This window comes from Perissodus microlepis, chromosome 3 (assembly GCF_051167445.1).
Source record: "Perissodus microlepis isolate ML-2025 ecotype Zambia chromosome 3, ASM5116744v1, whole genome shotgun sequence".
Taxonomy (NCBI): domain Eukaryota; kingdom Metazoa; phylum Chordata; class Actinopteri; order Cichliformes; family Cichlidae; genus Perissodus; species Perissodus microlepis.
In genome coordinates this window covers 23,830,812-23,855,282 of record NC_140463.1, presented here as the reverse complement: position 1 = coordinate 23,855,282, position 24,471 = coordinate 23,830,812, and the positions used below count along the sequence as shown (strand labels likewise).

The window sequence follows — 24,471 nt, the reverse complement described above, 5'->3', positions numbered from 1 at the left end:
TAAAAACGCCTCCGTCCCCCACAAACAAACTGAGGATTTACACAAACCGTGTAAATCCTCTGATACGGCTGTAATCAGCAGCTCTATAGTCTGGTATATAACAGCAGCATGCCGGGTAGTCTTCGCTGTCTGATGGAGGAATCGAAGACACACATGCATACATGAACAATACAACATCAGACACCAAGAAAAACTTACATTAAACCGACTCAAACAAAAAAACTGCACTGGACACACTTAGGTTGACGGAGCAACTTTCGAATTCAGGTTACCCAGAGCTTGAGGGTGTTGCGCACTCACAACCACTTTTGACTGCAAGGTGATTGCAAAGGTCGCCTGACAGGAGGGAAGCTTTCTGCAAACAGTTTGCAGTCTGACTCAGGCTGACTGCAGTCACAGATTCCCAACATGATTTCATCAGTCTGAAAGAGCCTTATTTTGATGAGAACAACTTGAAGCGACTCGACTCAACTGGCTGCCAGCTGGTTTTATTCCTACAGAATGTATGAGCTGTGTAGACCGCTACAGACTGGGATTTTTGAAGATTTGTCACCATTACTGAAGTGAAATGAAGTTGACAAAGTTTACAGTTTTAAAAAAAATGTGATAAATCACAATACATGTTATTTCAATGCTCAGCACGTTGCAAAATGTTAAGAATCACTATCTAATCACAGTGAAGTATTGTGATAATATACTGTGGGGTGTCTGGTGGTTCCCTCCTCTAATCTAAATCAATAAAATGAAGGGGTGACGGCAGCTCAGTCCAAAGTTTTTGAGCCACTGATACTCAAAAAGCCTGATGAGTACGAGGCACCGGCGGAAATCTCTGCTCTAAAGATCCAAGAGACCAGCTGGAAGTGTAGGTCGGTAAAAGTCCTGGGATGTACTGAGGTGCTATACCGTTCAAAAGGGAACTACTCGAGATAAATTGAGATAAAATTATTACATTTTGTGCATTTGTTTTCTCATTTTGGATCTGTTGTAAGAACTGTGGTGATACACAGACTTTTCATTTACTGAAAAAATCATATTAGTACTTCTTGTGATTTTTTGTGATGTATTAGCAAAGCTAACCACTGCCTATGAAGTTTCAAAGAATTTCAGAGATTGGCTCACCAGATATCAAAAATGTAAATGTAGGTGAAAGGGTGTGCTTGTGTGGGACAATCTAGGGCATGTTACCAACACTGTGAAGTAATTCTGATACTGCGCAAAAGTCTTCTGCCACACCTTATTTCTTTATATTTTTCTATCAAAATGTAAAATACATGCAGGAATATATGGAAAAATAACATGGAAAGTGTAGTATATAGGGTAAACGCAGAGTTTACAATTGTAACCAGATTGAAAGTCAGTATTAGGTATGACCACCTTTATTTTTCAACACAGCCTGAACTCTCTTGGTGAAGATTTCTTCTAATTTTTTTAAGCAGCCTTGAGGAATAGTTCTCCAGGTTTCTTAAAGGACATTCAAAGCTCTTCTCTGGATGTTGGATGCCTTAGATCCCACACTGCTTCAATAATATTGAGGTCTGGGCTTCAATCGATGACTGATACTGTTTCACTGTGTGTTTTTCTATCCAGGTATGCTGTCACTGCTCTGCCAGTGTATTTGGGATCATTGTCATGCCGAAAAATGAAGCCACAGCCAACTAGGCACTTTCCAGATCCATTTATAATTGAATCAAATTCAACAAGATCCTCAACACCACTGGCTGAGATGCAGCCCCAAACCATAACATACAGTCATACATCATATGACTGTATTCAAACCATGAATGTCAGGAACTCCTGCTGTAGAGTGATTATAGTGACGTGTGTGTGTGTGTGTGTGTGTGTGTGTGTGTGTGTGTGTGTGTGTGTGTGTAAAGAAGTGAGAGTGGTAAGCTGTCTAACAATTTATGGATTTTAGACCACACATGCACAGTGAGGATGAGCAAGGATAATCCTCCAAAGCCTCCAGGACACCATCTGTACTATCGCTTAAAAACCCTTTGAGTTTATGCTAAAGTGGGCCACTAGAGGGCACTGTAGGCTTGCTTAAAAACACATATGTTACTGATTGACAGAGCGATTTCCTGTGTGGGCAGGATATACCAAAACTCACAGAGCAGGGTGAGCAGATGCTGAGGTGCATAGTGTGTAGAGGTTGGCAACTCACTATAGAGTTAAACGCTACAGACCTCCAAACTTCATGTGGCCTTTGGATTAGCTCAAGAACAGTGTGTAGAGAGCTTCATGGAATAGGTTTCCATGGCCAAGGAGCTTCATACAAGGCTTACACCACTAAGCGCAAAGCAAAGTTGGATGCAGGGGTGTATGGCATGCATACATTGGACTCTAGAGCAGTGGAAATGTACTCGTCTGACTGCATTGTGTCAAGTGCAAAGTTTGGCCGAAAGGGTATTATGGTATGGGGTTGTTTTTCGGGAGTTGGGCTTGGCCCCCTTAGTTCCAGTAAAAGAAACTCTTAACACATAAGCACACCGAGACATTTTTCATACTCCCAACTTTGTGGGAATAGTTTGGGGTGGGCCCTTTCTGTTCCGACATGACTGTGTTCCAGTGCTCAAAGCAAGGTCCATAAAGACATAGATGAGCGAGTTTGTGTGGAAGAACTTGACTGGCCTGCACAGAGTCCTGACCTCAACACCTTTAGGATGAATTAAAGTGGAGACTGTGAGCCAGGAAAACTTCCCATAAACACTCCAAAACCTTGTTTAAAGTCTTCCTAGAAGAGCTGAAGCTGTTACAGGTACAAAGGGTAGGCTATGATCATTGTAAACCCTGTGGATTCAGGATGAGGTGTCCCTTGAATTCATATTCCTGTGAAGGCAGATGAATGAATACTTAATATAGTGTATGTACCTATTTAGAAGCCATAAAAACTTGATTGGAGTCACTGGGTTATACAAATGTGATAGATAAAAGTCCAGTTAACACTGATTTTAGATATGACCACAAATTAAACTGTAAACTGAACTTGAACAAACATATGTAACATTTATTTCAGGAAAACTCTGGTAAACAAAGGGAAACAGCTTCAAGATGGAAAATCTCAGAAGAAGAAGTAGTGCATGCCAACATAGTGAGCCCTGCATAGATTAAAACTGACCGTAAAAACGAAGGCAATGCTCGACTTAACTAATGTAGACATTCACCTTTAAAAACTACATGCAGCATCATTGCAATCACCACACTCAAAACAATATTTATGCCCAAAATGTTGACTTTAAGCAATTTGAGTATATGTAATTTTTATTAGAAATGTATAATGTAAAACATTCAATTTAAAATAATCTGGTCAAATGATGTTGGTTCAGTGGTTTACATTCAGTTTCTACCAAGCATATTGTCCATATTAGAAATTACTGTTTATGAGGGCCAATAATCTTTTTTTTGTGTGTGCTCTAGTAACCGAAGGTAAACCAGATGTTGGAGGTGGGCATTGGTACTGCAATAAGCATTAGTAAAGTTTTACCTGACATTATTTAAGACACCAGTAATTGGTGATTTGAAGGGTAAAATCAGCTAACATGGGCAATATCTTTTTGTAGTTAAGTAATAAAAGCTGCCTCTGAACTCTTTTGTAGGTTATTCTTTTTATAAGCTAATGGTGATAAACATTGGTTGGAGGGGCTTCCTGTGAGGGGCACCAACACACTATAGAATCACCATTGCTCCTTATCCAGACTTTTAATTTTAGGAGTGTTTCCTTTGTAACATAAGATTAAATTAATAATTTAAAATAATCCATATCCAAGTGTTTCCTAGTTTTTTTTTTATTGTAACTTTAATATCTTTGGGTTTTTATATTAGCAGTAAAACAAAACAAAGTGTTTTTAAGATTTAACCTTTAACTACCTTTATATGATTTTGGCAAAAAAAAGAAAAAAAAGAAAACAAAATTGAAAAAAAATCTAATACTCTGCCATTGCTGACAATGACTCACTTCCTTTCACTTTTCTAATTCCAAGTAGGGACTGCAAGTACCTAAACATAAGTATTTATTTCTGGGTGTTTTTGTGCTATTCAAATATAAATGCAGGGTTCTCCTCATCTCTTCCTCCTTCAGACAGAAACCAAGGAATGGGATGTTTGGATTAGCTCTGCCCCTCAGCTGCTGACAGACAGCTTCTGCAGATCCCTGCTTTGCTGAGTCTAGACTTGCTGGCCTCTATTCATAGCTCCATATTGGACTACATCTCCTGGCTCAAGCCACTAATGCACACAGACTTAAACACAATCTGAAATGATACTTTCACTAGCCACATCCTCCTCCTGTCAACTGCCCTCTGTGGAAAATCACCATCAAATTTTAGTGAGGACATAAAAAGTTCCATGTTTTATGTCCCTGGAGGTTCAAGATGGTACTCGTATCCATTTTCTCTACTGCTCTTCCCCACTGGAATAGCGCGGAGGCTGGAGATACTGTCCGGTGTCCAGTTGAGGCAAAGTCATGAGTTACAGGTCATTCAGTGATGCGTCATCATGACGTTGTCGTCGTCTTCTTGCATGTAGAGCTGCGTCACGACACGGACGTGCGAGATTTTTTTCACTGCCTTGTGAAACATTAGCTTCATGTCCTTCGACTGCTTCCTCGGAATGCAAATGCTGGTGCTGAGAGGAAGAGGAGAAGCAATCAAAGGGGGAAGAAAAAGGAAAGATGAACAGAACATTAACGCAAGATGGGAAAAGATTACTTCTTTTAATGTTGGAATTAGCTTCAGCTATGAGTAAATTATTACAAAAAAGATATAAAAAAAAAAAAAGAAACATTTTGGGGAATACGCTTCTTTAGTTTCTCGCTATGACGACGAAATCACTAACACTCGTATCCATGAAAGTCTGGAAGAGCTATAGTCAGGTAGTGATTAGCATAGCTTAGCTTTAGGTCTGGAACCAGAACAAAAACTGTTTTATTAATTAAAACAGCCAAATAGATGACTTTTCAAAAGTTAGGCTAAATTTTCATATCTTTTAATATCTGCATAGCCTAGCAAGTTGTTTAGCTCACTTTAGTTAACCAGATATTAGTTAGCTAAATTGCTAAAGTAGCATTAATCTGACTTTTTAACAGGATGTTGAACAATACCTTTAAAGGTACTTCATGCAATTACCATCTGCAAAATCTAATTACTGTTATGTGTTTAGATGTTTTTGGGTGTGTACTGCTGCTTTTTTTTAACTTTAACTAGCTACACCTATTTCCTTATTGAGGCTTTGTTATGCTGCCATTTTAAAAAGCAATGTGCTCCTAATGGCTTAGTTTGAATTCTAGAATTACAAACTGGTAATACATGAAAGTATAGGCCAACCCCAGTTCAACCTGTATCTATATATCTTCAACACAGTGTTGCCAACTTAGCGACTTTGTCGTTATATTTAGTGAGTTTTCAGACCCCTTAGCCACTTTTTTTCTAAAAAAAGTAGCTAAAAAAAGACGTGAAAGCGCGTATCGCTTTTACTCTCAACAAGCAGCGGGTGCTGTAACGCAGTCAGTTCTTCTTTTACTCTTTTACTCTTATGCTGTTTTGTGGATCACAAGGTTTAAAACTACTTATAAACACACACACACAAAGTAACTCCACCAGAGTGCCTATTTCGGGTCACTTTTGCCGGTCCAAGCCCGGGTAAAGGAGCAGGGTTGGAATTGTGACATTAAAAAAACCAATAATTGCTAAAAGAAATTTAATTTGTAGTTCTAAATAAACTCTAAATGCATTTAGGACGTTTTTTACTCACTTTATGTCTCTTCCACGATGTTATTTCTCTCTCCAACAACATAGGTTACAATTAGATTAGCATGACCAATTATGCAAATTAGGCGATGACGTCATTTAGCGACTTCTAGCGACTTTTAGGACAACCAATAGCGATTTTCCTTACTGAGGAGTTGGCAACACTGCTTCAACACAGTAGAAACTTTGAGCATGAAGTTATAGTAACTGTTTCTTCACAGTCTCTTGATGGCTTTAGTTCATTTTGGAAGGTTTGAAACACAGGAATTAACAACAAGTACAATCATGCGAAACAGAAAGTTTTTACAGAACTCTCTGCTTCCAGTACACTGCTTCCAATAGGAAGTATCAGAGAGCGGAGGTTTCAGTAGTTTAGTGGTCTGGAGTATTCAGGTGCTTGTTAACACAATGTCATAGTCTTCCCAGGAGTCGACACCCCAGCTAATTCACCTCAAGGTCAGATCATGTTCAATGTTCAAAGAAACTGCGAAAAATCCAAGAGCTACATCTCAGACTCTACAGGGCTCGGTTAGTTCAAAGTTAAAATTCATGACAGCACAATTAGCAAAAGACTCAACATGTATGGCTTGTTTGGAAGGGTTGCCAGAAGATACCTTTTCTCTAAAAAGAATAGCTTAAGTTTCCAAGTCGAGTAAACCACAAGACTTCTGGAACAATGTCCTTTGAACAGATGAGACAAAATGAGGAAATATTTGGCCCTAATGTACAGTGCCATGTTTGGAGAAAACCAAACTCAGCACATCAGCACAAACAAGCTTATACCAACTGTCAAGCACGGTGGTGGAGGGGTGATGATTTGGGCTTGTTTTGCAGCCACAGGACCTGGACAGCTTGCAGTTATTGAGTTGACCATGAACTCCTCTGTATACCAAGGTATTTCAGAGGTGTCAGGAAATCTGTCTGACAGATAAAGTTTGGCCCTATATGGGTAATGTAACAGGACAGTGACCACAAGAAAAACATAGATTTCACACAACTGCATAGACTCCTGTGAAAGCCTTCTTTTTCACATGACTGTACATTTAAGAAAAGAAAAAAAGGAAGTAAACATTGGAAATAACATCTATACAGACAAGGTCATAAATACAAACAATTATATAGACATTCGTGGTGTTTCCTCAGTACATAGTCAATTTAGAGGTGCACTAATGAAAATAAAACATCTGTACTGCAGACATGTATGAAGAAGCACCATGACATATCAGATTTCACATTTCAGCCCAGGTCAGTTGGTGTCGGTACATCACCACATTAAACAAAAAGCTTGCTTTGGGAATATTTCCCTCTGATGGGGTAAGAACCTTAAACAGATGAAATTTTAAAAAAAATTAAGTTTATGATTAGCTCAAACATTTCGAGTGACAGCAGTGATGTGGCGAATGGTCCACATGTGACATTTTCATTTAAAAAAACTTGTAAAGTAGAAGAACTGAGTTTTGTCAGTGATAAAAAAAGAGGACTTTCTATTTAATGGACAAAATCCCCACATCTCTCCCTTGAACTGTCTTTAGATATTGCCGTTTTTGTTTGCATTTACTTGTCTCTTGACCGACTTCAAAATCCCACAGGAAATCTTTTGTTTAGTTTAAGCTGCAAGAAACTTCACATCAGATATGAGTAACAGTGTAACGGTAAAATGAATGAACAGAAGAAATTTATTCAAACATTAGATTTCCTAACCGCTTTTTCATGTCTGCAGGCTTTTTGTATGATCAATAATTCTCAAGTAATAACGATTGGCATAATAAATAGGCCCCAGTCAGGACTTGACAAATTAGAAATTGGGACCATAAGTTTCTCCTTTTGAAATATGCTGGTTTCAGTGCTAAGGCATAACTTATTTTTGAAAGTTTCATTACTGTTTGGTGGTTTGTTAAAAAGTGTTTGCAGTTACAAGTTGATGAGTTCCATGTAACTATGGGTTGCCAACCCAACTATGGGTAACCATGGCAATCTGGTAGTGACCAAAGCAATTACAAGGAGGTTTTTGGCAGAACATCATCTTTAGGACCAGCAAGCAAGCTCCAGCAACCGCTCAACAGCTGGTTGGGGAACATACATGTTGGCTCAGGCCTTTATTTTGAAAAAGCTCAAAGAGCTATTGTACCAGATTCCCATTTATATGACAAGCTGCTTCATGCTGTGGCTAACATTTCTTGTGTAACTTTGAAGGTGTCACGTTTAAGACCCAATCAAATGCAAACAAACTGCACTGAGACAGTTCATTCCCCAACATATGTTTGCCCAATGATGAGTAACGTTGCCAACCAAGCCAGTAATGTTATACATTTTTTTTATAATGCATAACATTACCTCAGTTTTTCTTCTTTGCAAGTTGTTCCTGTTGTTGTTTCTCGGCTTTCTGTTTCTTGTACTGGGCTATCTCGGCCATCTGCAGCCCATGGGCCATTTGCCTGTTGAGATGAAGTGAACAGCGTGATGACAGCACACACATACGCACACAGTGTAGTCCTGCAATGGCTCGGCTTTCCCTCCAAAGAACAGATTAGCTGACAGGTGGATTTATAGTAATAGCCACTGCTTAGGTCCACAGCTTTATCCTGTAATGTTAGCAAAGGAGCCTGTTTGTATCATAATAAAGGCTGAAATCTTGTGCTCAGTGTACAGTTTAAGTGAACAAGGCACACCAAGCCATTTCCAACAAACTCACAGCTGTAAATGTGAATAAATGTGAATGTGTAAAAACTTCTATAAAACTACATACTCCAAAAAGTAAGCGTTTTTTTTTTTTTTTTTCAAATGTCTGAAATGACCTAAATGTGTTGTAAGTTATAAGTTGTGGTTTTGTTAGTAGCAGTAACACAGTTGCAATATTAATTCTGATGGATACCTGCAGTCAGTGTTTTCTCCTTTTGACTCAACCTTTCATCCAGTTTTTGCATCTAAACTTAACCACCATGGACAGAAAACATTAGTAATTATGTTTGACTTTTCAGATTTGATGAAATGACATTTAAGAGCATGTTTGGAGCAACTCAGTTCCCCTACCTGCTTTTCCAGCCAGAATCTAAACACTGTTCTCAGTTTTTCCTTTTTAAAGAGCTTATTTTGCTTTGTTCGGATGGTTCGGGTTCTCACATTCAAACTGGAGTTTTAAGAAAGTTGAGGAAGGAATCACAAACAGAAGATGGGCCTGGAATCAAACTAGGAGCTGCTAACAATGAGACAGTTCATGAGCCTAAACACATTTTGACTGATCCCACATGATGATAGGACCCTTTAAAATATACGTTTTGAAGTTTTCTCCAGGGAATTATCAGAAATCCAATAAAACATCCCAGGGTACCAAAATTAATTTCCGTTCTTCCGCATCAGAGACATTAAATTGGTGCCGTTTTGCTGTCGAAATTATGAATTATCCCATGATGATACTCGGAAATGGTTAGAGAAAACAATCTTGGTGGAGTGGGTGCAACCTTTGTTATAATTTGTGTAAGGTGGAAGACATCTGCGAACACATGTAGGATAGGGAAGCCAAAACATTTTATTCTTTGCTGTCCATTTTTAAAGAAAGCAGCTTTAAAAGTAAATTTCAGCTTCATACTTTTGATAAGTCTGTGGAATTATTTATAATGTAGATGGGCAAGGGTTTTTTGTTTGTTTGTTTGTTTGTTTGTTTTGGGTATTTTTTGTTTTGCTTTAGCTGTCATTAATAACTACTTGATGTCATTTATTTTGAAAATCTGATATATTTCTGTAAACTTTTCAGAGCAAACTAGGAGCTGTTATTTTGAAAAATTCCCTCCAATTTAACTGGTTCCTGTTGTAGTCTTTAAATTAAAATAACAGTAGCTCAAAAGGTCAGGTAGGGTGTGACCTGCACTTCTTACTATTATGGTCATGGCGCATGTCTGTATATGTCTTTATGTAAACTATTTGCTCCCCAACAATTGGGCCAATCTTAAAAAAGCTTTACACGAACGTCATCACACACACAGCAATTAACAACTGCAAGGGTTTTTGTTTTTTTTTAAGTTTTATTATAAACCTGAATTATTTGGATTTTTCTATATGTTGTGTTTTTTTCATCATCCCAAATGCAATGTTACATTCCCCATTTGTGTTTGTTTAATTTGTCACATTCAACAATAACCATCTGTACATAATTTAACGGTCACTAAAATTTTTATCTGTGAGAGAATTTGGCATGATGTGTTGCTGTTTTTACACTAAAACAAGCATGGGAATTGTTTTTAGTGGATGGACCAGTGCAGGACACTTGAGGGTAAAAAGGAAGAGGCAGAGTAACACAGGAGAAGGAGAAAAGTCACTTATCCCTACCCAGACTTGAGGTCTGGAGGAACAGGCAGGGGTTTGGTAAATCCATCTCTCCCTACGAGCCAGTAGGTCTCCTCTATTCCTTTCCCCTGAGAAAGATATAGAAAGAAACTATAAGAGGCTGTATTTTCACTTCATCTGATCATAATGGTGAAACCCATATTTTGTGTTTAAGGGCTGTACCCGGACTTCTGTCCTTCCTCTCAACTCCAACTTATAGCCAAGATTTAGTTCATGGAGGACCTTCACTGTACTCTGATGAACATGGATCCTGTAAGCTGTAACAGATAAATGTTTAACAGATACATTTCCAGGTGAAGAAAGGCGACTTCACAACAAGTCCACATTCATGTCTGGCTATTTCATCCATCTACTGATTTTTCCATTTATAGATTAGCAACTTACGCATCCCACTGGACTCCATACGAGAGGCAGTGGTCACTGTGTCTCCAAACAGACAGTAGCGAGGCATGGTGAGACCCACAACACCTGCTACGCACGAACCTACAACACATACGTACACAGCAGGTCAACTTGACAATTTCTCCTTGTCTAAATGTGTTGAGTTGCTGCCACATGATTGGCTGATTAGATATTTAACCTAATAAACTTGCCAGTGAATTGGTAAGTACATTTTTTTGTGATGAGTTTATGACTTCAATTTGAAGTCTCACTGAAAATCATATAATTTTCTAACTTATGGCTCAGTTTCGACTAAAAATAATAATAAAGGAGGGTCCTCTTTTACATATGTCTACCTTGATGACAAGTTGGCAACAGCCAAGAGGTTCAAATTGAGGCTTCAGAGGGAAACTTGTGTGACAGCAAAGTAGCTGTATCCATATTCTAAATGGTTAAAAGTCAATGGCTTTGGGTTTCTGGTAGTTTATCGAATTTTGTGCCAATAAAAATGCTAAAAATCATTGACACATCATATATGCTTACATTTTAAATAACCATGAAGTGTACATTACTTCAAATTACTCTACACTGACAACTGTACAACTAAAAACCCCTCCTTCACGCACTAATGCTTTAATACCTGTGTGAAGTCCTATTCGTATCCTCACTGGAACATCAGGCATGTGTCTCATTTTAAAGGTCCCCACAGCACTCAGAATGTCAAGAGCCATGTTGGCTATTTCTGTGGCATGTCGGATGCCGTTAGGAACTGGAACACCTGACGCTACCATGTAAGCATCGCCTATTGTCTCCACCTGGAGGAGATCAGAAATGAATAAGCATCAGTGTCATGTGATGAGATTTAATACCAGAAGCCACAGTACGACTACATAAAAGATTATCACCTTGTAGACATCATGGTTTCCTATGATGGCGTCAAAGAGCGTGTAGAGGTCGTTGAGGAGATCGACCACTTCAATGGGTTCGCTGTTAGCTGAGATGGTGGTGAAGCCAACGATGTCACTGAAATACAGTGACACCTGGTCGAAATATTCTGGTTCAACTGTCCCGCCCACCTTCAAAGCCTCTGCCACAGACCTGGGAAAAAAAAGTGAAAATAAGTGTGATTGTGGCCAGGTAAACAGGAGGAAAGAGCCAGGTATCAAATAATGTGTAAAGGTAACAGCATTATCCTCATCTTTATACCATTGAAAATAATTACTTACGGAGGCAGCATCTGTGTCAAAAGCTTCTCTGTCTTCTGTTTTTCTATCTCCAGCTCCTCTGTCCGCTCTCTGATTAGCTCCTCCAGGTTAGACGAGTACTGCTCCAGCATCCTCAGCATAGAGTCAATGATGTTGGTTTTCTTCCCCTTGTTGATGTTTTTGAACTGAAATGAGAACATCGACATCCTCAAAACCCACCAGAGTTCTCCAAGAAATATTATTTCAAACATATTTTCTCAAAATAAAAATGTATATTTTGTAATAGCCCTACCTGGTCAAAGATTTCATCAAAGGCCGGCCGCTTGTCTGGCTGTTCATTCCAGCACTGTTTCATCAGCTGGATACACTCCATTGGAGCATAGTCCGGACTGACCACTGGACGGCACAGAGGAGGAGGCTTACACAGCTTCTCTATTATTTCTAAAACACAGAGAAACACCAGCAGTTAAATGAGGATGCCAGTACTGGTAAGTAAACTGATCCAGAAGGAAACAAGTTTGATCAACTTTACACCTCCCCCATTTGGCTAAGAACATATGTGCAGTGATTTATTGAAACATCTGCAAACATACATAGAAATACAGTATATAAGAAAGAAACAGAGCTTGTACAGTTCTAACCAGCCTAAAGGTCAGTATTTGGTATGAACACCATAGCCTCAACTTTCTCAGGCAGCTTTCTTGTCATTTCTTTAAGTAGTCTTCAGGAATAGTTTTCCAGATCTCTTGAAGGACATTCTAAGCTCTTCTTTTGGATGTTGGCTGCCTTTAGATGATCCCAAAATGCTTCAACAATGTTAAGGTCCAGGCCCTAATGAGTCAAATCCATGACTAAGGGTGCTCCACTGTGCGTTTTTCTATCCAGGTTTCATTTTTACTGCACTGGCAGTGTGTTTGGGATCATTATCATGCTGGAAAATGAAAATGTTGCCATTTTAATGTTTTCCAGATAGTATTGCATTGTGGTCGAAATCTGAATGTACTTTTCTGCATTCATAATTCCATCAATTTTGACAAGATCTCCAAAACCATTGGCTGAAGTGCAGCAACAAAGAGCCCCTACTGTGTCTTATAGATGACTGTAAACACAATGTGTTCCTCTCTCCTGACCTCATGTCTTTTGAATTTTTTGTACATTCAACCAAAGAAATGGGAAAAAACTAAGCTGCTAGTACCCAAGCACCCAAAGATACAATTTAAAATTGGTTCTTTGCTAAGTTGCATGTTATGTGTAGGCACAGGTTCACTCTAGATTTCTGCCTACTGGAACCTTTAAATTGGAGGAATCTTTTCATAGAAGAATCTAATCTTGTCAAGAATTGAAGCTGTCTAAATTATGCTCTCTGAGTCTGGACTCGTGCGTTTCTACTAGATTTGGGAGGTTTATTATTGTGAAGCTATTCTCTTGCCTTTATCAGACAGGTCCAGCATGCAGAATGGAGGCCCTCTCACCACCACCTCCTGCATGATGATGGCGAAGCTGTACACATCACCGGGTAGAGTCCCGTGTAGTCCTGCCTGGCCACTCCTCAGGATCTCTGGAGCAGTCCAAAGTAACTCTTGCACAAAAATGAGGGCATTATTTTTAAAACAGGTTGGTAGTGCTTTTTTCAAGTAACTGTTCCTGTTGCATAGTTTGTCTCACCATCTGCATGTGGCTCAATATAGGGGAACCTCTGAGCCTCTAGGACCTCACTGTAGCCATAATCTGTAACCTTCAGGACAAAACGTCCATCCACCACACAGTTGCGAGACTTTAGACGAGTGTGAGACACTCCACGGTGATGGAGATACTTCATACCCTTAAAAGTATAACATTTTAAAACTCGTTGATTAATCCTGACTGCAGACAAGGATATGTTCCTTGTCTAAAAAAATACCAAAAAATACTCGTGTTCCTGCTATCTGCCATTCACCTTAATTAGATCCAGCAACAGAGATGACTTGAACATCCAGTCGAGCTTGACGTCTTCGTTTAGGAGCAGGTCCTCGAGGCTGCCTCTGGAGCAGAACTCAGTCACAATGGCGAACACGCCACAGTCATGAAAAAAGCCAAGGAAAGGGTTGACGTTCTCATGACGCATGTCCTTCATCTGCAGACAGAAACATCTTGATTTTCACGTTTTTGGGCTTATAAGACCAAGGATTACAACAAGAAGAAGGTATAACTGAATCTGTCTCTGCAACAAAACACCATGTCATCAGCTGAGAACCTCATACTCATGTTCATGGTGGCAGTGAGTGCACTGACATTTTTTTCTGGTTCTCGGTAAAAATGTATGTATAATGGCATTCTTTAAGTCTTTACTCCATGAAAGCCTACTAAGAGAAATCCCTGAAGCTGGAAACCCATAAACTACTCTAATGGACGCCAAACCACAACTTTAATCATGTAAACTAAGGTATTTTCAAAACATGTAATTAAGGATACATGGGAGGTTGTTAGATGTTGTCTTTATGAAAAAAGTAGTTAAACTAAAAAAATATCTACTTTGTCATGTAACAATATCACGTACCAGTTCAAACACATCACTCGTTTTGGGATTGATGCTGCTAAATGCCCCATAAGGAAGTCTCTTCAGCCACGCCCAGTCCCCCTAGTGGAGAAAAACACCAAACAGCGCAAATAGTTAGACATCTTTTTAGGCTTTTAAGCCATGTAAATCCTTTTAATTTTAGTATTTTTTGCACATCTATGCTGGACCAATGCTGCATGAGTTACATGGAACAATCTGTAACTGTTTTATTTCTGTACAGTTTCGAAACTGTTGCACTGTAGCTCATAAATGGATGGCCTTGCCTCAAAAATTACAACGTTGGAGTTTTCGTAGGTGGCTGGCGATTGGGTGGAAATCGTTGAGGCAAGACTGCGTTCAGACATGCTCTTCATGCCGCTAGTCCTACTGTCATCCAGACTCAGCTTCTACAGAGAAGAAAATTTGTCAGTCGGTTTCAACTTTACATCACGTAATATTATCAGTTTGGATAAATACAGGAAAATGTTAGTTTTAGTAGACGGAGGCTAACCTTGTTGCTAAGTGATGGGTTTATGAATGTGACATCAGCCAGTGTAAGTAAAATCTTGTTGGGACCTCTGACCAGCCGGATCTGATTTATCCGTCGCCTGATGGAAATAAGGGAGGTTGATGAAAGTTAACGCTTGAGGCATGAAGATATCAGAAAAACAGCTACATGATGATAAGTTCTAAAGTTTTTACCTGGAAAGATTTTAATTTACACTAATATTCCAGACCTCTTAGGCCCAACATCATGTTTTAAGACACCTTTGTACCTGATGCAGTAAATTAGTGGCACAGCAACAATAAAGGCAGCAATCACCCCAAGGAGCACGCTTATGGTTGTGAACAAATCCACTCCTGGAACAGAGAAGAAGAAGTCGAAAAAAAACCCCAAATGTTTTATGCTTTTTAAAAAAACATAAAAGGAAAGTGTTGAGTTTTAATAGGCTAGTCATTTAAGTCATTGAAACACACTCTTGAATGTATTGTATTTGTGGTGTTGGTGCCTTTTCTAGCTTCACAGCAGTAACCCAATGGACAAAGTCAAAGTTGCTACATCCTCACCTCCTGAGCAGATGACTCCTGGAGTAAACCAGCATGAGGCGTCTTTCTTGGGTCCATAACCTCGAGGGAAATGGATGTCTTTACCCAAGAAGCGGACCATACCGATCTCCATGTCGATCCTGTCATTAGTCAGTTAGAGCAGTTGTTAATTTTGAATGGTATCTGCACTTGTACAGCATTTCTCTTGCCTTGCCTTCATTCCTTCATTTCCTGGTCAGACACAATAAAACACTAAACATGCAATCTCAGCTCTTAAATACCTGTGTGTTGGCTTCAGCTCCCAAGATATTCCATCTGTGTCCAGTATGAGGTATTCCAGCAGAGCTGCTCCAGACCCATTGGTTTTAATTGGGTGGCTGAAGCCCTGCAAAAAAAAAAGGGTACGTCCGTTTATCCTTTGTATAGATCTTTCTCATCTTATCATATAGGCTATTTTATTTTATTAAATAATTTAATACAGAAATGCACTATATTACCTAGTGAGAAAAGTAACTTTTTAGAGTTATATTGTATATTAAACCAGCCTCAGAAACCAAAATAGATGGAAAGCCTACAACAGCAGCAAGGAATTAGGCATAAAAAAAGTAGACCCAGTGCTGTGTCTCATTACCTGGAAGGCCAAGTTTTGGCTCTGTCGTGCCAAATTTCCTCCAGACATCCACTCCCTGGACTCCCGAACCCGATGCACTGCATGAGCCATGAAGATGACAGAGTTGTAGATGGTACCAAACAGAGGCGATACCTACAGCACACACAGAGATGTCAACTTCAGCTGCTTTGCTTATGGCAATGTCTTCAATAGAAAGACAATGCTTAATGTATTAAAATCTCCTTCCGTGCATCACCTGCTGGGGTTTCAACGTACTCGCCACCTCTCCTCTTTCCATGGCCTCTCTATAAGCCTCGTAGAACGACACCCGGGGTGAGTCGATGGTGATGGTCAGCACGGCATCATAGGCCCGCAGCAGTTTGTTGTTTCTCTTCAGAGCTGGGTAGGTCACATTATGGTAGGGCAGACTGTAGAGCAGTGTGTCATAAGGAAGAAACACTAGAGAGCCATCAATCATCTGCATATCGTAGGCCGTCTCCAATAGAAGCCTCTGGGCTGTGCCACCAATCAGAACCGAGTGCATGCAGAGGATCACAACTGGGACGAGAAATGAGACTGAACATCAAGATCTGACATGTTTCATTATTGACTGACATTGTCTTTATGTGAAAAAAAAGTAAATGTTTTTCTACTGATTGACAAATTGTTAGCCAACATGCATTTCCTTCATATGTCTGTGAAGGTTCTCAGTCATCCAGGTCATCGTAGTCAAAGGAGCTTGCAAAGAAAAGCGTCTGGACTTCTTTAAGTTAACTTAAAGAAGTCCAGACGCTTTTCTTTGCAAGCTCCTTTGACCATTTCCTTCATAGTCCATCTTTATAATCAAAATGAGCTCAATTAACAAAATTTCATATTGTACCCTGATATGACACTAGCAACTGAGTCCTTAAATAATCAGGAAAATGTTTACTAAGGTTGTAGCACAAGCAAGTTGAGAATTGTTTTCCTGTAGACCATAAAAAACTGGAAGTTTCTATGCAACCACAAGGGTTGCATATGAAATGTGGGTTTAAGGTACTTCTTACTAACTCGATTGCGTAAACCCTCATTTAGATTTTGCTAATCCACTAGTTTGCAAATGTCTAGTGTTACGGATTCAAATATTGGAGATGGATACAAGAGGAAAACCAAAATAACAACACTGGTCCGGCCGGGTTGAGTCAAACGATGATTTTAATGTACACGCGTGGGAGATGGACACTGTACGCAGACAGCATCAGATCTCAAAATGGTGGAGCATTGATCAAACTCTTATAGCCTCTAGTGGCCCCCACCTAATCATAAAAGCCTAAACATTCACATTCTTTCTCTCACACGGCGCCTAAGCTACGACCTTGGCTCCCTGTTTATCTGCTCCTGCTGAGATGGGGCAGAAAACCTCTCCAGTATGTTCTGTTCTCTTCTAATCAGACAAATAAGGCGATGACTTTCTGCGAACAGTATTTCTTATAACTCAGCAGTATAATGCATCGTAAAACAATATCATTCATTCACAATAAATCAGCAGTCCAATGTAATGCAAATCAGTTTAACAAATGCAATAGTTATCACCTTCTTCTAATTCAGGAGAATAATGCAAACTAAAACTACATAATAATTCACAATCTTTAATTAGGGGTCTAACATGGCATAGGTAATATTATAATCCCACACTACTCAGGTGCAAGTGACATAAATTTCATCATCAGATGGTCAGGGTCAATGAAGATGATAACAGAAATGACTACTTGACCATCGAATATCCAGTTGAGCGCAAGTGAGTTGAGACTTAAATGAATATAAATGAATACTGACCTCGTATTTCACTCATCTTGTGGACCTTGGTGAGAGCTCGTCTGATGCCGTGAGGTGTGTTCTCCATAAAAGTGACCAGTCTGACTGGCATGCCGTGGCTCCTTAAGGCGTCAGCCACCTGGACATGATAGAGAAACATGGCCTAGACAAAACTTCAAAGACTGATAGTCTTGGCTTTATGATCAGGCATTTGATGTTGTAACTCTTCTAGGTATCTAGGCAGCATTCAGAAACCTGTGGCTGTTTTTGGAGTCCAAATGTGAAAACAAAGGATTTCAAACCTTGGTTGCTGTTTCCATCCAGATGTCCTCAGAGGAAGAGATGATGCCAATGTGAGCCCACCTGAAGTAGCTCATGACGCTAAGTAGGACCCAGGTAGGTCTTGCCATCGAGCGAGCAAAAGTCGGATGGCTGCGAACATCATCCAACTCATAGCCAACACATCCCCAAGGAAACAGTGCCTGGAAGATTAAAGTAGACAAGAAAAAGGGTTTGTAACGAGACCAAATCACAGCAAAATATGATTAGTTTTTCTTCCTGATGTGTTAAAGATGCGTAGTAGACACATTCCAGCTTACTTTATTCCAGCCTTTGCTCAGCATTGAAGCAGCATCACAGTAGCCTGGGTTGGCTGGGCCAATGTAGCCTGAAGCTTTGGTGTGGAAACCCACAAATGCCTCCAGTGCCCTGGATGTCTCACATGGCTCCTGAAAAAAATGTCCAATAATCCAAAAATTAATACTGAAACAAACCAGCCAGAAAAAAAAACAAGGTAAATTAACTTGAAACAGCCATGCATCAATTTTCTTTCATGCAGTGTAGTGCAGCTAAATTATATTTGCAAGGATATAGATTTGTTCAAGATTTCCAGTGTTAAAGCTGGAAATCTTAGCATAGCAAATGCAAAGTTAAATTATAGTGGCATACTGTTTAAATGATGAGCAATTTCTTTAATATAAGGTGTTCTTTGCTTCTGCATACTTTCTGAATGCTTGTTCCTGTTTTGTTTTGTTTTTTTGGCTTAATTTATAGATTAATGTTGCTAGCTAAATAAGTTAACTTTGGTTATCTAACAAACAGTGTTGGGAAGGTTACTTTTAAAATGTATTCCACCACAGATTACAGAATAAATGCCCCAAAAATGTATTTTGTAACATATTCCGTTACGTTACTCAATGACAGTAATGTATTCTGAATACTTTGGATTACTTAATATATTGTCATGCTTTTTTACAACTACATGAATGTACTATTGCTGTGTGATTTATTACTATTACTGAAGGTTGCTCGCCATACCAATACCAACTAGATTTTTAAATATTAATATAAAATGAGTAACAGTAGGATGGACATTAGGCTGCACTTTTTGCAGCGATCTCGTATAGAAAACTGTTCTGCGCGTATATAAAACAGGTCCGCGGCTCCGAACCGTAGTAAAGGGACCTCTGGCTAATACGTTGGGTTCCATGTCGGGCTCGTAGCCGAAAACTAGCCTTAGTCAAAGGAGCTTGCAAAGAAAAGCAACAACTTCTTTAAGTTGTTTGAAGACGTTTCACCTCTCATCCTCTCATCCGAGAAGCTTCTTCAGTTCTAAGGTCAAATGGTGGGGAGTCCCCAACGTCTTCAAACAACTTAAAGAAGTCCAGACGCCTTTCTTTGCAAGCTCCTTTGACTACGATGACCTGGATGACTGAGAACATTCACAGACAAAACTAGCTTTACTTTGTTGTCTGGGTCAACTTTGCTAGTGAGAGACAGAGAGAGGCGTTTAAAGGCTGCTCCAACGAAACTTATTGTTTTGGAGGAAAACACGAACACAGTGTACAGACGAGTCTTAATAGCTTACTTACAACTGGGCTCGTCAGGCACTCTTTTTGGCTGCAGTGGTTATTATTATATTTACATGCTTCCAGCTCCCGTTTCTGCTCAGTGACAGCTCGTACTTTTCCAATCTCCTTTTTCTCACTCCCTGGCGCTCACAGACACATAACGGCAGTCCACTCTCCCTGCAGCACAGACTACACTGCCCATGAGGCTACATTTTTTAGGGCGATACCTGTAACACTCTGCCTATTGCCTTCATATTAAACACTTCATATTCTTCACATCATTGTGAGACGCAAGATTGAGACACAGGCATTACAGCCTCTTAATGCGTGTTTTGTTTGGGTTTCCATCGGCGTGGAATTACCAAAAATAGAGAGGGCATAGCCTAACATATGAAACAGGAAAAGGCCGCCGTGTAATCCCTTTATTTCAAAAAAGTAACTGTATTCTAAATACCACCTTTTTAAACAGTAATTGTAACGGAATACAGTTATTCATATTTTGTATTTTAAATATGTAACAGCGGTACATGTATTCCGTTACTCCCCAACACTGCTAACAAAGCTTTCCTTGCTGAGTAGCCCATAATCTTAATGTGCTTGGTTCATGTATATCAGCAAATATAATGCTAGTAGTGAATCATGTGTGGAGCTTCGGTCAGTTGTGTACCTGCAGCACTGCATACTCAAATGTTACAGCATAGGACAGTGAGGCATCCTTGTTGATGCGATTGACAGCGAGCTGTGCTGCCACACTGGGAAGGGCCTTGGCAAAGAGAGGGTCACATCCCCAGGGCCCCACCACTCCAACCCGAAACCAAGCTGCCTGGGTTGGATAGGGCAGTAAGCACAAGGAAGCCAGGAGGATGAAGAGGAACCTCAACAAGCCACAAAGGGAAAGGGGTGTGAGGGAAGGAGGAAGATTTGGAGCGCAGCAACATGGATTTAAGGAGGAAGGAGGATGAGCTGAGGGAGATGACTTAATTATAAAAGCCGAGTAGGAAAGGCAGAAATCAGATGATTCTGGTGTCTTCTTCCATGTCTGAGGTAAGGAGGTGAAGGCACGGCGTTGCTGTCGCATCTCAAGGCTCACAGGAAGGTTGGTGAGGAAAGTCTGAAAGTGAAAGTGTTGCTTCCCTAAAATTTAGATGAGTGAAAGAAAGAAAAGCCTGTCATTTGAGCTCCTTTCCTCAAAAACATTCAGCAAGCACCAGGGAAATGTGATACAGTGTTTCCATCTAGATTGTCTTTTGTAGAGATTTGAGGATATTTGACTCCAAGTCTCATCAAGTTTAGTTCTGACTTAGAGGAAATTGATGCTTTTGTGGGACAATAATGAGACTTTTTTTTACTCTTCTCCACTCATAGAGCTGTAACCTAAATAATTTTGTCTTGCTTGAGAAATGGTGACATAACTTAAAAATCTTTTAAATGTAAGTTAATTTAATAAATTTGAGAAAACATTAAAAATAAAGAAAAGTATGAGATTGAATTACCAAGAAGTCACAAAGCCAACTGTCTTTTTTTGAATATCACTTGAACCTAATGAGCTGAGGAAGTCTGAGCTTGTAGTTTTGTGTATAGTTTCACTTTAAAAGATCACATCCTCAGTGTATTTAAACTTGCGTGCCTGTTTTCCTCCCTGCAGACCACTAATTTGTTTCAATTGTTTATTATTTCTGAGCTACTTCTCTTCGTATTCCTGTTCAGTCCTTTTGGTTTCTTTGTGAAGCCCGTGTCTTTCTCTCAGTGCTTTGGTTTGTTTTTTCTTCTTGGATTATTCATTTCATCCATCCATCAAACCTTACATCTGCAGGTGTTTAATTCAGAACATTATATTACCGGTAATTGTTTTCTTTTTCTTTCTTTTAAAGACGAATTAAATAGGGTAAGCAAACTCTTTGCATTATATTCTCAAATACTTGAGGGAAAAAAAAGATGTCTAAAAACTGCTTAAAGCTAAGTTTAATTAATTTGCAATTAACAAGCCTTTGTAAAAAAAAAATTGCCAGAGGGATTTCAGAGCCTGTGTTTTACAGTGTAACTACAAAAACTGTACATGCAATCAAGGATGTCCAGATGTTCACACATGTGGACTTGGTTTTCAGGCGATGGTAATGATTGTTTTGGGTACTTACAGCTACTGCATTTTTAAGTTTACTGGATGCTACTTTATCCTCACAGATTTCTTCGGGGAGTTTATTCTGTACTATTTGTCCATGATATGCGATTTTATTGACTTTGTTTTCTACACACCAGTGACATCTTAAAATATAATGCATTCTTACTGATTTTAAAGAAGAAGATACCTACCAGCAAATTTCTCTTCAACCAGGTTAGTTAGTAAAAACTCCAGTAACAGATATTTGAGTTTTAATGTAACTATACCTGAAAGCATGTCAACAGTTTATCAGTTGGGTACAACAGGATTATCTGGTGTGACCTTGTACTGTTTCATAATCCTCGTGTAAAATTATTATCAGTGCTATGAACACAAAAAGATAAATCCAAGTGGCCTGGCTCTCAAATATCTCATATTTCATAGCGTTATAACAGGATTATAGTACTCAGATTTTGCAGATTCTTGGTGTGTGAATTTTACACGTTTATACTTGTGCTTGAGATGTTTTAAAGAAGCAGTGGATTTCATCCGATTTTTGCAACTTTACTCTTAGTCAGCTGGGGCTAATTCATTTTTCAATATATGTCTATCTAATTTTATTTGCAGTATTTACCTATGACAAGGTGTTTCTTGTTATGCCTGTCATTGTTTTTATTTTCAGGTTACTTACCATGCTTTGGTGAGAGGGACGAGAGCCAAATCTTCTGCACCAAACTGCCACATTTACGACTTGTTCCATCTTCTCGTTTTGTTTACATCCTGGAATTTAGTCCGTAAAGTTGTCTAGTATTGCTGCATTATGAAGAGTCATACATTTAAGTCAGCTAGTGAGTCTGCAGAAGGTTAATAGCTTGTGCATTTGTGTGTATCAGATGACCTGGAATAAGTGTGTGTGCGTGTGTGTGTGTGTGTGTGTGTGACCTGGCCAGCTTGTCAGATTATATCAAATCCAATCAGGACCTTTTGGAGCGGTAAGCAGCACTGACTGAGAAGGGGAAGTGAAAACGATGACCATTATCATCGCTGGGCTTTAATCATATTTTCATATGTGTTAGTTGTAGAACAAGAACAAATTAAGCTCGTTGTATTGACAACATAATTTAATTTATCTCAGTGTAGTTTTTGTATCTTCACACACATGTGAGTTTTACTGACATCCTACTCGATGTTGGCCCACCATTTGCAGTTTACACATTGGTGTTTGAACAAGAGGGCCTCATCTTTACAGACCCTGCTTTGCACTGGTGTGCAGCCATGTTGGAATGTTGGAACAAGGGGTCTTCCCCAAACTGCATGAAATTGTCCAAAATGTCTTGGTATGCTGAAGCATTAAGAATTTCTTTCTCTGGAACTAAGGGGGCCGAGTCCAACTCCTGAACACAGCCCCACATCATAATCCGCCTTCCCTAAAACTTTACACTTGGCATAATAAATCAGAGAAGTACCGTCTCCTGGCAACCACCAAACTCAGTCTCATCAATCAGATTGCCAGATAGAGAAGCATGATTCGTCAGTCCAGAGAACATGTTTCCACTGCTCTAGTGGCTGGTGGAGGTGTGCTTTACAACACTGCATCCAACATTTTGCATTGTTGCTGATGTAAGCCTGGTATACAGCTGTTCAGCCACGGAAACTAATTCCATGAAGGTTTCTACACACTGTTCTTGAGCTACTGTGAAGGCCACATGAAGTTTGGAGGTCTGTAGCAACTGACTCTGTAGAAATTTGGCAACCTCTGTGCACTATGCGCCTCAGTATCTGCTAACCCAGCTCTGTTCTATTACCACTAACAGCTGACTGTGAAATGTTTAGTCTTATTGCACAGGAATTCACTGGAACAGGAAGTCACTGAGCTCCTGAGAGCGACCCATTCATCTTGTAGAAGCAGTCTGCATGCCTAGGTGATAGATTTTATAGACATGTGAACATGGAAGTGATTGGAACACCTGAATTCAATGATTTGAATGAGTGAGTGAATACTTTTGGCAGTATAGTGTATATATACACTCTCACTGATTAACTATGGTTAACTATTCCTTAGAAAGATGCACCACAACTAGATGTTTTTAGTTTGTGGCATATTTCTGGCCAGATGTTTGACCGGTCATCTTGACAGAATTGGTAGAGGGCTGTAGAAACCACAATTTTGTAAGTAGGGGAACTCACATTTATTTGCACCCTTTCGTATACAAAACGCATAATATTCTTTGAAACTGTCCCACTAACTGAGGTGAGTGTTTCCACAGATATTAAAGCCTGAATAAGTCCCTGGAATCTTTTCAGGCATCTACACCTCTTGCTGCCACGTAAAGCTCTAAACGGAAGCAACAACAGGTTGGTAGCCTTGTTCTTTAAAACATGAGAAAGTGATGTAGTAAAAATTCATAAACCCTGGTTGGACATGAGGGGAGGTCTGACACTTTTCTGCCATCGTTAGAGGAGATAGCTGTGAGGAATGCAGCAGCATACAGTCAGTCATAAACTGAGAGGAATCCTTTAGTTTATACAATGTATGCACACATGATATTCAGCAGTGAGGCACTTTTACTGCAGGCTACAGATGTGGTACATTCAGCTCCTCTACTGATGCATTTTGAACACCCACACTCTAAACTCTAAGCCTTCCTAATTATTTCTGAACCATACAACAACATGTTGTTAAACTTATTTTGAGTTTTTAGCTTTATATCCACTGCTTCTCTTGGAAGAAACCACAAAAAACTCTGTTTTTATTCCTTTTACTCCAAACTTTATATGGTGTACTTAGCTCCAGGGTAAGTTGCTCATATGGAAGCTAGAGGGCAGCACAGCACAGAAGCAACTGCAACATGCACTTCAATAAGT

General features: G+C 39.5%; 1 protein-coding gene across 2 annotated transcripts; it reads right to left on the bottom strand.

The window, feature by feature from the left end:
* Positions 1–1,277: 1,277 nt before the first annotated feature.
* gc2 (guanylyl cyclase 2) lies at positions 1,278–22,522 on the bottom strand. Of its 2 annotated transcripts, XM_084923636.1 has the most exons (25): positions 22,298–22,522; positions 20,176–20,642; positions 18,258–18,386; positions 17,961–18,140; positions 17,680–17,797; positions 16,121–16,422; positions 15,886–16,017; positions 15,536–15,639; positions 15,276–15,394; positions 14,984–15,068; positions 14,719–14,815; positions 14,492–14,614; positions 14,208–14,288; positions 13,608–13,784; positions 13,337–13,493; positions 13,101–13,250; positions 11,964–12,112; positions 11,693–11,856; positions 11,372–11,564; positions 11,107–11,281; positions 10,470–10,568; positions 10,248–10,342; positions 10,068–10,153; positions 8,079–8,179; positions 4,536–4,623 (listed from the first exon to the last, which is right to left on the bottom strand). In XM_084923636.1, the coding sequence occupies exons 2-24, from the start codon at positions 20,584–20,586 to the stop codon at positions 8,080–8,082; spliced, it is 3,426 nt and encodes a 1,141-aa protein (XP_084779762.1). In that variant the 5' UTR covers positions 20,587–20,642; positions 22,298–22,522; the 3' UTR covers positions 4,536–4,623; position 8,079. The 2 variants fall into 2 exon arrangements, with proteins under 2 accessions (XP_084779761.1, XP_084779762.1); XM_084923635.1 differs by lacking the exon at positions 8,079–8,179 and having other exon boundaries at positions 1,278–4,623.
* Positions 22,523–24,471: the final 1,949 nt, after the last annotated feature.